Genomic DNA, 11,962 nt, shown 5'->3' on the forward strand with positions numbered 1-11,962 from the left:
AGTTTCATCCATTTAACTTTACTTGCCCTTCAGGATATATGGTCCCAAATCTCGGTGATCCCCTACTAGGATAAATCCATCAGGCCAGCTAAGAACCTAGGGAGACCTCAGCCCCACAGAAACTCAGCAAACATCAGGTGGAAATTTCTCTCTGTTCAAACTGGCCGCATGGGAAGCAGCAATTGAAATCAAATGTGGGTGGTGAATGGACAGGGTACAATGATGGCTTTCTGTGGTCTACAGTCTCCCAGCAGCAGGTTAGTATGGGAGGGTATAGGGTTGGCAGAGATCTCATCCTAGGGTGGTTTGAAGGTAGTGGATGAAACAAAAGGCAGCATTTCAGGCACAAAGGAGTTGGTATTGATAGAAACTAGTGGGCTGTGTGAGAATTTCCCCTTGGCATTTCAGTATGTGAGGGTAAATTTTGGAGTTGGTTGAAAATTTTTCAACTAAACAGTTTTCCATTTTTGAAGAAAAATTGTCAAAACCAGAAAGTTTTGTTTTAACATTGAAACAAAGTGAGAAATTTCCATCAGTGTCATAAGTGTTTTATTTTTACTTCTTTTGATTCATTTTCTTTAGACTTTATGTTAAAATATTAAATAGAACATACATATGGTATGTTACAAATAGAACATATAGAATTATAACCAATAGTAAAGTGAATTTTACTGTTAGATAAAAGTTTCAACGAAACACTTGTCGTTGTTGAAATGACCCAGTTTTGCCTTGTTGAAACAAAATGACTCAAAATGTGTTGGAATCTTTTGTTTCTCAGGAAACTTCCAAAATTCAGCTTTTAGATTCAGAATGAAACATCTGCAATGTCAGAACCTTCCTCAGAAGGGGGATTCTGGATTCTAACTAGCTCTAGTTAATTTCCCTTGGGAAGCTCCATCCAGACAGGGCACTCCTGGATTTGCTCTTTAGCTGGTGCTGGACACACTGCAGGAGGTACAGACCTGTTGGCCTATCTAGCCTAGTATCTTATCTCTGACACTGGCCGACACTAGCTGCTTCCCAGGAAGATGCAAGGAACCCTTCATTTAGGGGATAACCTGCCCTCAGGGACAATGACCTCCTGACCCCCATTAGTAGAGGTGAGTTTATGCTCTGAAGCAGATTGGGCTCAATAGATGTTACTGTAATTAGTCTAATTAGTCTCTGATGCCACAAGTACTCCTGGTTCTTTTTGCTGATACAGACTAACACCTGAAACCTGTAATACTACTACTACTAATGCACGTATTATCATGGGTCCTGATCTTGGCTGGGGCTCCTAGGTGTTACCCTAATACTAATAATGCACACACCATAATGGGGGCCCCGATCTCTATCTGAGCCCAACTAATGTACAAACCCTAGTTGGGCCCTGATCTTTTGTTCCTACATGCTATCGTGCTACTAACTAGTAGCTAAAAGCCCATGCTGTTGTACATGTGGCATTTTTCCTTAGTGTTCTCCTTCCTTTAGCCTCTCTGTGGCTAGTGAGAGTAGCTTTCTTTTGTGGCATTGTGTGACCAAAGCTTAGAGTGGCATCTGTAACGGTGCCACCCTATACCAGTAAGTATGGGCACTGTGCCCAATTCTGTAGGGCTTGGAATCAGATTTTCAGTACCTGTGGCAGGTTATCCCCAGTATGCCTGTCTACTAGTTCACTGAACATCGCAGCAGCAAACGTGTTAATGCAACACAAAGTGGCATGTATTTATGAACAGGAAATAGAGAGCAGCAGCAGTAAAGCCACGTAGGGAGGTAGTATTTTGGGGGCCCTTGGTTTCTATCCACTGTGGTGTAGTGAGCAATGTTGCTGTTTGTACATGTTCTCCAAAGTTTATGTACGGAGCTGCCCCCTGGCTGGATGCACAACCCCATTTGTTGTCCCCATCTTCTCTGATCAGCTGCCACACTTCAACTGCCACAGAACCTTTGGGTTCCAGCATCCCATCCAGTTCTCCCATGGCCGAGGGATGATTGAACCTGGTGATATGCTAAGCAAAAAACACTCTCAGCCAGGCTTGGAGCTGCTTTGCTGTGTGCTGACTTAACAGACGTTCTAGGTTTCACAGTGGCAGTCCTGGAAGGCTTGTGTTCAGGGCAGGTGTAACCACTAGGCAAACTAGGCGGCGGCCTAGGGCGCCAAGATTTGGGGGTGGCAAAAAGCGGTGCCCAAAAATTTTGTTTTACACTATTGCTGGAAAACGAATGAATAAAGAAAAGAGAAACGTTGAACTTGCATTTTAACTCGTCGTTCTTCTCTCATACATTACAGCTATAGCCTTCGCCAGCTCTGCGTTGCGGGCACAAGCGTACTGCTTCACTACGGTACAAAGTGGCAATGACGTCGTTTTTCTCGTCACGCGCAGCCGTTACCCGTTCTGACAGGCTGTTTATAATGCTACGTTTACTAGTTTTCGGAGGTTGTCGACTGAGGCTAACTCTTTTTGTTGAGTTGTTTCAGATCTAAGACTCTGGCAATTGCTGCTGCATCATTTCGCTAATACTTTGTGTCAATTGTGTGTGCATGTTAAGTATTTGAGTGTATATGTTGTGCGAATATGCGTGTGTAGGTTGTTGAAATTTGTCATATTGATATTGTCAGTTGTTGTATGACGGAGTATCCGCCATTCTAATTTTATACATTTTATTAATAACAATAATTGGATATTCTAAAGGTAGAATAAAATGTAGTAGATTTTGATATGAAGGAAGGAAGAATACATGACTAAAAAGGGTGTATTTCCGATTACAGTCAACATTGCTTAATTTTAAGGAAAAGTCATCTTGATCTCTTAATCAATGTTTACGTCAAACAGTTGATGAAATTCAAATAGTGACTCATAGTTAGTAAGTGACACGTATTCTCTATCCTTTACTTTTAATAGTGAACAAGAAAAAGAACTGATAGGAAAAAATTTCATGTTTGTTTGTTTGTTTGTTTTCAGTTGATGCAGCTGGGGGGGCACAAGGTGGAAGTTTTACCGAGGACGCAAAATATTCTTGCACTGGCCCTGCTTGTCTTGGTGTGTCAGTGGTGAGTGAAGCATATGTGCTGGGGCTGTGTGCGTGGGGTTGCGGTGGGGGTAGTTTTGAAGAATTGTTGTAGCTGAACCAAGTAATCCAGCATCTGTACAGTCTCACTCATACAACCAATGAAAATTGTTGATGCAGCATAGCTGTAGAGTAAGGATGGTGATCTTGGAAGTAACTCGACCAATGGTCTAGGACTCCTGCCATGGCATAGATAAGTGCCTTACTGTAGCTGTTCATCTGTGATGAAGTGGGAATGTTCTTAATGTTTTCTGAATACTGTGTGGGTGCCTCAGTTTCCCCTATGTATTTCCTAAGTATCTAGGTGGTGGGATAAGGGTGTGTGATTGTTGCAGACCCCTAGAGAGCCAGTGTGATGCCCTCTGCACAGAGAATGGCCAACACTTTGTCTCCTGGCAACTGATGACCTGGGCCCCTCCCCTGCAAGGTGCCAACTGAAGGTGTTGAAGAACAAAGAAAACAGGTGGCCTCCTTGCCCAGGGAAAGAGACAAAGGCCAGAGAAGGGGCTGGAGGGAGTTTCAATTTGGAGCTGGCTGGGGAGACAGGGGAGGCCCAGAACCTGGGTCTGGGCTCCCCACCCCCTAAGATGGACGTGACTGAGGGGTCCTGTTTTCTGTACCTACAAGCTCTGTTTTAGACTGTGTTCCTGTCGTCCAATAAGCCTTCTGTTTTACTGGCTGGCTGAGAGTCACAGTGAATCGCAGGAAGTGGGGGGTGCAGGGCCCTGACTCCTCCACATTCTGTGACAGCATCACAAGGGGGCACTCGTTAAAAACTGGATGGTACCACGTGACAAAGCCCATCATGACTCAACCTGGTGCCATGCTGAACAAAAAGAGCCCTCAACCCTGCTTGTAGCTGTTTCCATTGCTTCACACACATTCTACAGCTATCATAGTCTTCAGAGAGTCTGGGGAGGTTTTGCCTTCCTCTGCAGTCCAGGGCATGTGTCAGGCAGGTTTAAGCTAGTGTAAAGAGTGGAGTCTCTGTACCTTGAAGTCTTTAAATCATGATTTGAGGACTTCCGTAACTCAGCCAGAGGTTATGGGTCTATCACAGGAGTAGGTGGGGGAGGTTCTGTGACCTGCACTGTGCCCGAGGTCAGACTAGATAATCAGCGTGGTCCCTTCTGTGAGAGTGACATTCCTGGAATCTGATTATATGGCTAATGTGTACACCATAATGGGGGCCTGGCTCGTAATATACCAATCTAATAAGTGAGCCTCTGCCTCAAAAGCGGAACTCCCTCGTACAAGAGAATAAACCCAGTTTAATTTAAGGTTCACACCTGTGCAGACACAAACTCCAAGCCAATAGACTCTCCTGCAGAGAAACAGTGTCTCTGTTACATAGAACAGACATTTACAAAAATGTCAGAAGTTCATCGTTGTCTCATTAAACATGGCACCCAGCTAGCAAAGAGCCCAGGAAAATAACAGCCCATTTCAGCACAAACTGCTGCCCAGACAGCAGCTTGGTAATGGCTCCTTAGGGTGAAATTCACCCTGTGCTTAAGGCTAGGGAAAAAGCCTGGACGCCATAATGCACCAGGGCTGCACTGAGGGCTAAATGGATAGGGCCTAGCACTAGCCCCTCTGAGTTGCACCTTTTAGGGAATCCTAGCTGATTGGTGTCCCCAGTTCTGTGTAGCAGGCTGGGGAGACCAGGCTGGATAGAGCAAGGTCAAGTGTTGGCTGGAGGTTGGGAGTGTGAATTTTATTAGTCTCCTCACATGCCACCAGTCTGTTTTGGCTTTAGTGTTAAACAGCATCCGGCAGGGTCTTCTGCTCCCCATATTGTGCTGGGTTCTGTCTGTGCATGATCCCATTCTGGGTTACCTCATGGATTGGTTAGGAATTCCCCCTCTAACCATGACCTGAGGAAGACCGTTTGATTGTTGTGGAGAGATCTGCTGCCTGGACGGAAGCAAAGCTGCATCCACTCACCAGCCCACCTCCCAGATTACATTTGGTGCTGTCCTTTCAAGCATCTGCTTCTGGCTGATGTCAAAGATGGAACTACATGGGCTGTGGGCCTGAGCCAGGGCAGCAGGGAGGGAGAGATACCGGGCTGGATGGGTCCATGGGTCTGATCCAGTGCAGCAGCTCTTCTCTCACAGTTTAACAGCCCTCCTTAGCTTAGGACTCCCAAGCGGTAGCCAGGGTCACTGTATCCCCCGGTTAAGCCCCTCGGCCAGCCAGTGCAGAAGTGGGGTCTGTGTTGGCAAGGAGGGAGTCAGCATGTCCGGGCAGGTGGATTCATGGTCCTTGAGCATTTGATTCCAGTAGTTCAGCTCCTCCTTCAGGGCCTCAATCTCCTTCTTCAGGGCTGTGTTCTTTTGCTCCAGCTGCTCGTGTTGCTGGGGTGAAGGGAGCAAAGAAAGAAGGGGTTAGACTAAAATTCAGGCCACCTTGGAGAATAGATCTCTAGGGGGCCAGGTTCAGTAGGGCAAGGGAGTGGAGTCTAATGGGTTAGAGGTGGCGGGGTGCTGGGAGTCAGGACTCCAGGGTTCTATTCTCAGTTCTCATTCTTACTACTTGATTATTAGTAAGGTTAAGATTTTGTCACAGTTATTTTTAGTACAAGTCAGGGACAGGTCATGGGCAATAAACAAAAATTCACACAAGCCTGTGACCTGTCCCTGACTTGTACTAAAAATAACTGTGATAAAATAGGGCTGCTGGGGGGAGGACTGAAGCCCGAGCGGGGTGGGGAAGAGAGCCTGACCCCTGCTGCAGAAGAGTGGAGGGGTCCAGCATGCACCGCTGCCGTGGCTTGGAGTGCTGGGGGCCGCCCGTGACAGCTGGGAGCTCCGGGGACCCTCCTCCCCCCACGGCTGAGAGCTCTGGGACCGGAGCTCTGGGTCCCCATGCCAGCTCAGAGCTCCAGGGCCCCTGCTGGCTGACAGCTCCAGCCCATCCCCTCAGGGCTGAAGTGGAAAATGTCACAGAGGTCTCTGAAAATCATGGAATCTGTGACCTCTCTGACGTAATCTTCTCCTTAATGATTAGGAAGATCAGCCCTATTAATTATTTCTAGCCATTTCTGTGCAGAACACCAGTGACCCCTAGTGGTTGATGTGGTGGCAGGCACAGTCACAGAATAGCAAACAGCAACAATGGATACACTGCTGACTCCAAACAGTGGGGCACAGGCTCTGCTGGTGCTTTCACATCAGTGCCCATACAGCAGGACGTGGGTGCTGGGTTAACAGGCTGGTCACTGCCTCTCATGAGCCAAATTCTGCCCCTAGTTATCCCCATGTCTGCTTCTATAGGGTCATGCAGAGGGACAGAATTGGGCCCTAAGAATTGTAGATAATCCATGGCCAATAACATAATCATGCTGGTGCAAGGATAGAGCCCTGATTTCCCCCGCCCTCCACCTGCTATTGGCTTGCTGGATCTAGGACACCTGGCTGAACAGTTCCGATTCTATCCAGCAGGGGACGCTGCTGTGCCTGCACATGCTTCACAGTATGTGCCCGGCAGCTGTGTTAGCATTGCCCTCAGCACTGCCATTCACTTCCCTGGCCTTTAAATCCACACCTTTCCCCTTGAATGGATGGTGCTTGAGGATTTTTAGGCACCTTGATCACATTGAAGGTGCGGTGTGGGGGTTGATGAGGGGCCAAAAAGGCACTGGGGTGAAGAAGAAGAAGAAGAAGAAGGAAAAATTTCTAGTGCTGTTCTGTACACCAATGGGGCAGCCTCCTCTGGAATACTGGATAGCAGAGGAAGGTGGGCCTAGTGGTCAGAGTCAGTCAGAAGACCCAGGTTCAATTCTCTGCTCTGCCACAGATTTCCTCTATGGCCTTAGGCAAGTCCCTTAGTCTCTATGTGCCTCACTTTCCCCATCTATACAATGAGGGTAATAGCACTGCCCTGCCTCACCAGGGTGTGGAGAATAAAAATGCATTAAGGCCAGTGAGATGCTCAGTGACTAGGGTAATGGGGTGCAAACAGGTACCTGAGCTAGGTTCTGTGTGCACTGCTGGTCACCTCATCTCCAAAAGAGTATTGCAGAATGAGCGGGGGGGCGGGGGGGTCAGAGGCCTGGAAACACTCTCTGAAAAGATGGGAAGGGTTTCAAGGAGACAAAAGAGAGGGGACATGATCAAAGTCTCTAAAATACTGTCTGGTCTAGAGAAGGGAGATGAGAGCTTATGTTCTCCTTGTCTCGTACCATGAGAACAAGGGGCCGTTCGATGAAATTGAAAGAGGGGAAATTCACAACTAATCAAAGGAGAATCTCACTCATACAACATAGCATTAGCCTGTGGAACTCTCTGCCACAGCAAGTCACTGAGGCCAAGAGATTAGCAAGACTCAGAAAAAGGAGTTTGGAGACATATATGAGAACAGGAATAGCTGGAGTTAATGTTGGTAAAAATTGTGGAAGGGATATTAAACTTTGGGCTTCAGCAAAGCTCTGACTAGTAGAGACCAGGATGAGGCCTAATGTGGGGAGCAGAGTAGTGCACATCTGCTTTTATGGGACTCTTACACCTTTCTTTTCTGGGCACTGTCAGAGACAGGCTACTGGGCCAGTCTGCAACATCCTATGTTTCTGCTCTGTGCAAGGTCTCCTGTCTCTCACTGGCTCCCTACCAAAGTCCAGACCACTGAGCGCTTTTGCTATCACTTTCCCTCTGACAGGTCAGCTGGGCATAGCCTTGTGTCCTTGCTAGACACAGCGTCTCCTTAACCAACTGCATGCAAAGGCAATGGTTTGGAAGGTCCCCTGGGTACCTTGCTATGGGGAATGTAATAGAGAATGGAGGGCTAGAAATTCTGCAGCTCACAAATGCGATGGAACAGACTAGTGAGAGACAGTGGGAGTCTAATGGGTATGCATGGTCTTGGAGTCAGGACACCTGGGTTCATAGATTTTAAGGCCACAAGGGACCATCATGATCTAGTCTGACCTCCTGCATAGCACAAACCAGAGAAGCTTATTCCAAGCTTGATCCCAGCTCTGCCACTGACCTGCTGGGTGAGCCTGGGTAAGTCCCTTCCCCACTTTATGCCTCTTTCCCCTCCCATCTTTGTCTATCTAAACTGTCAGCTCTTCAGGGCAGAGACCGTCTCTCACTGGGTGTCTGTGCAGCACCTGGCACAATGGGGGTTACAGTCTATGGATGCTGCCGTAATACAGATAACGTACGGAATAGGCATACAGTGACGTAAGGACTAACACGCAGGACTGGGAGCCAGGAGTCCTGGATTCTAGCCCCAGCTCTGGGAGAGGAGGGAGAGGGCTCAGAATCATTTCCATGAAGGTGACAGTTGAGCCCAGGAGGCATGAGTCCCAGTGTTCCCCCGCCTCTAGCCACTAAAGCGCATTCCCCTCCTAGAGCAGAGAACAGAACCCAGGCATCCTGACTCCCAGTCTCCTGCTGTGATCATGGGCCTGCACTGACTTCGCACAAACGCACTAGACACCACACCAGCAAACTGAGAGGGGTCCAGGGGCCACACTTAATGCGTGTGGCTATTTTTGGTTCACAAAACCCCAACTTTCTGGTGCTGCAGGAAACCATCTTGCAGAGCCCCAGCTCCTCATCCTGCCTCCCACCCTTGGCTCCGGACAGCCGGGACGGTACCTCACCCCATCATCCCATACTTGGGTCTTAAAGAGCTGGTGATTGCTTCGGGGCTAGAGAGAGAGATCTTCCTTCCTCCGAGGCTGTGGTTCCAGCATGTCTCACTAAGGGATCCCACCTCAGGGCCTTGCCACTTGTGCTGATGAAGAATCCCTGCTCCCCGGTAGAAGTATAGGCCTTAGGACACATGTAGTTATGCAGTTTTGATCACCTCCACCAGAAGGCAGGGGTCCTCGCACCTATGACCTCCTTGACTCCCACCATCAGTTCTTGTTAAGTTGCTAACGGGGGAGCCTTCCCTTTGTGGGGTCCCGCACCAGCGCCCCTATATTTCATCCTGTCTTGTCCCTCTTAGCCCCCCTCCACTGACCTGATGGAGCTCGTCTGCCTTCTCCGTGTGCTTTTGTCGGCTCCTCTGGGCAGCTGCACGATTCTTTTGACGTCTTTTCAGCTTCTTTTCTTCCAAAGAATTCTGGGAGACAAATCAACCAGTGAGGCATGAGATGAGTTGGCTGGGCTTCAGCTGAGGGGGCTCCCCAGCACAGAGGGCACTAGCTGATCCCCAACCCACCCCCTTAGCAGTGAAGCCGAGGGCTGGATGGGCCATTGGGGCTGACCCCCTTCTACCCTCCTAGTAGTGGAGTGAAGTGAAGCCAATCAGCGGGAAGAGCAAGGGGAGAAGGGAGGATGCTTGCCCTGCTGCTACCCACACTGTGCCTGCGCTGGGGCTAGAAACAGAGGGCTTTGCACTCCAGGGTTGTGGGATCCTGTGGGTTAGAACAGGAGACTGTGTCAGGGCTCCTGGGTTCTCTTCTTGGTTCAGGGAGGGGAGGGGAGTAGAGTCTAGTGGTTAGAGCCGGGGAGGGAGATCAGGACTTTTGGGTGTCTCTTCTCTTCTCTTTATCATCCCAAGTGAACCCAAGCTAACAACAAAGTACCGGGGTTCTGGGGCAATAGAACACACAGGGCTATGGGTGTTGGGCACTGGCTGTTTTGAACCCACACCAGTCATGGCTCAATGGTGAATCTGATCAGGGCTGACCCTGTCCCGCTATGCCTTATGGCAGCCATGGGCACACTTCTTCATGCACACAAGGGGATTTAGGAGCACAAGCCCAGTGACTGTCTGTGGGTTGGGGCTCCTAGGTGACCTAGGCACAGTGGAGAGTCCCACCCAGGCTGGCAGTCAGTCTCCCAGCAGGTCTCAGAGCCCTGTTGTGATCTCAACTACCTGAGGGGAATCTGGAGTCAATGCTGGGCATGAAAGGATTATTCTAGGGTGACGGACAGCTACAGCTGACCCTCTGCCTGTCTCCCCACATCTTTTACACACACACAATCTGGCACAGACACAGTCTTTGTCATATACACAGTCACACAATCTCCCTTTCACACAGGCAGACACACACACACAAACTCTTACACACACACACATACACAAAATATCTGTCAAATGTTCAGACACACACAATCTCTCTCTGACATACAAAAACACCACACTCCTACCCATACAGTTGTCTCTGTCACACAAACACTTTCTTTCACACGCTCTTGCACACATGCACAGCTCTCTCGCTCTCGCTCTCTCTCTCACACACAGACACACACACACATACACACACACTGTCAAACACACACATACTATTTTCTTTCATGCATACAGGTCTCTGTCTCACACTGTTCTCTCTCTCTCTCTCACACACACACACACACACACACACACACACTGACACACACAATTATCTCACACACTCAAACACACATACAGGTCTCTCTCACACACACACACAGTTATTTCTGTCACACACACACCCAGATCTCTGTCTCATACACACACAGTCACACAACACACAGTTCTCTATCACACACACTGTCACACATACATGCACATACAGTTCTCTCTGTCACGCACACAAACACAGTTCTTTCTGTCACACACTTTCTCACACATGCTCTTGGACACATGCACAGTTCTCTCTCTCACACACACACACTGTTAAACACACACATTGTCACACACAGTTTTCTCTCTCTCACACACACACAGGTCTCTGTCTCACACAGGTCTCTCTCTCTCTCACACACACAATTCTCTGTCACTCAAACACATACAGATCTCTTGTCACGCACACAGTTCTTTCTGTAAAAAGCAACAGAGGGTCCTGTGGCACCTTTAAGACTAACAGAAGTATTGGGAGCATAAGTTTTCGTGGGTAAGAACCTCACTTGCATCTGAAAAAGTGAGGTTCTTACCCACGAAAGCTTATGCTCCCAATACTTCTGTTAGTCTTAAAGGTGCCACAGGACCCTCTGTTGCTTTTTACAGATTCAGACTAACACGGCTACCCCTCTGATACTTGACACGGTTCTTTCTGTCACACACACAGATCTGAAACAGATCTTTCTGTCTCTCTTACACACACACACACACACACACACACACACACACACACACACACACACAGTCACACAACACACCGCTCTGTGTCTGACACACACACTGTCTATCACACATACACTCACATACATATACAGGTCTCTGTCACACACACAAAAGCACAGTTTTTTCTGTCACACACTTTCTCTCACACATGCAGTCATACACACAGTTCTCTCTCTCACACACAGGTCTCTCTCTCTCTCTCTCTCACATACACACACACACACACTTCTGTCTCTTACACATACTGTCCCATATACACAATCACACACACACAGAGTTCTCTGCCACACACATGCTGTCACACACACACACAGCATTCTCTCTGTCTCACATACTACACAATGTCACACACGCACAGTTCTGTCACACTCACACAGTTCTCTCTGTCACAACACTCACACAATCTCTCTCTCACACAGCTCTTTCTGTACTTACCGCTCCAACCATTAGGATATTCCCATCCTGCGAGTCCTCAGAGAGGCAGCTAGTGCTGCTCTGGGACAGAGGGTTAGTCCCAAACCGCTCCATGCTATGGACATGCATGGGGTCAGCTCTTGAGGTGACAGACCACCAAGGAAAAGTGTGTACTCCGGCCGAGGGGCACTTAGCAGCTTGGGACCATCCCGACAGAAGCTGTGCTTCGCTGGCCTGGCCAAGCTCTCCCTCACAGGCTGCCAGTCATCTCCTAAGAGCTCAGTGCATTCGTGACTTTATAAACACAGCTCAGTTTCGATTTATCCTAAACCAGCCCTTTGCTCAGAAAAGTCTGGCTCGGCTGGAAGACACGTGTTTGGAATTTCCTGCTTTGTGGGCAAGCCCAAGAGCTTCCTCCCATCTAGCTGGAGACAGAGCACGCTGCGTC

The 11,962-nt window shown here is 48.5% G+C and overlaps 1 protein-coding gene across 1 annotated transcript; it reads right to left on the reverse strand.

The window, feature by feature from the left end:
- Positions 1-5,216: 5,216 nt before the first annotated feature.
- On the reverse strand, positions 5,217-11,628 carry BATF2 (basic leucine zipper ATF-like transcription factor 2). Its single transcript, XM_065408237.1, has 3 exons — positions 11,536-11,628; positions 9,028-9,129; positions 5,217-5,411 (listed from the first exon to the last, which is right to left on the reverse strand). Exons 1-3 carry the CDS (start codon positions 11,626-11,628, stop codon positions 5,217-5,219), a joined length of 390 nt encoding a protein of 129 aa, XP_065264309.1.
- Positions 11,629-11,962: the final 334 nt, after the last annotated feature.

This window comes from Emys orbicularis, chromosome 7 (genome assembly GCF_028017835.1).
Source record: "Emys orbicularis isolate rEmyOrb1 chromosome 7, rEmyOrb1.hap1, whole genome shotgun sequence".
In the NCBI taxonomy this organism is placed as follows: domain Eukaryota; kingdom Metazoa; phylum Chordata; order Testudines; family Emydidae; genus Emys; species Emys orbicularis.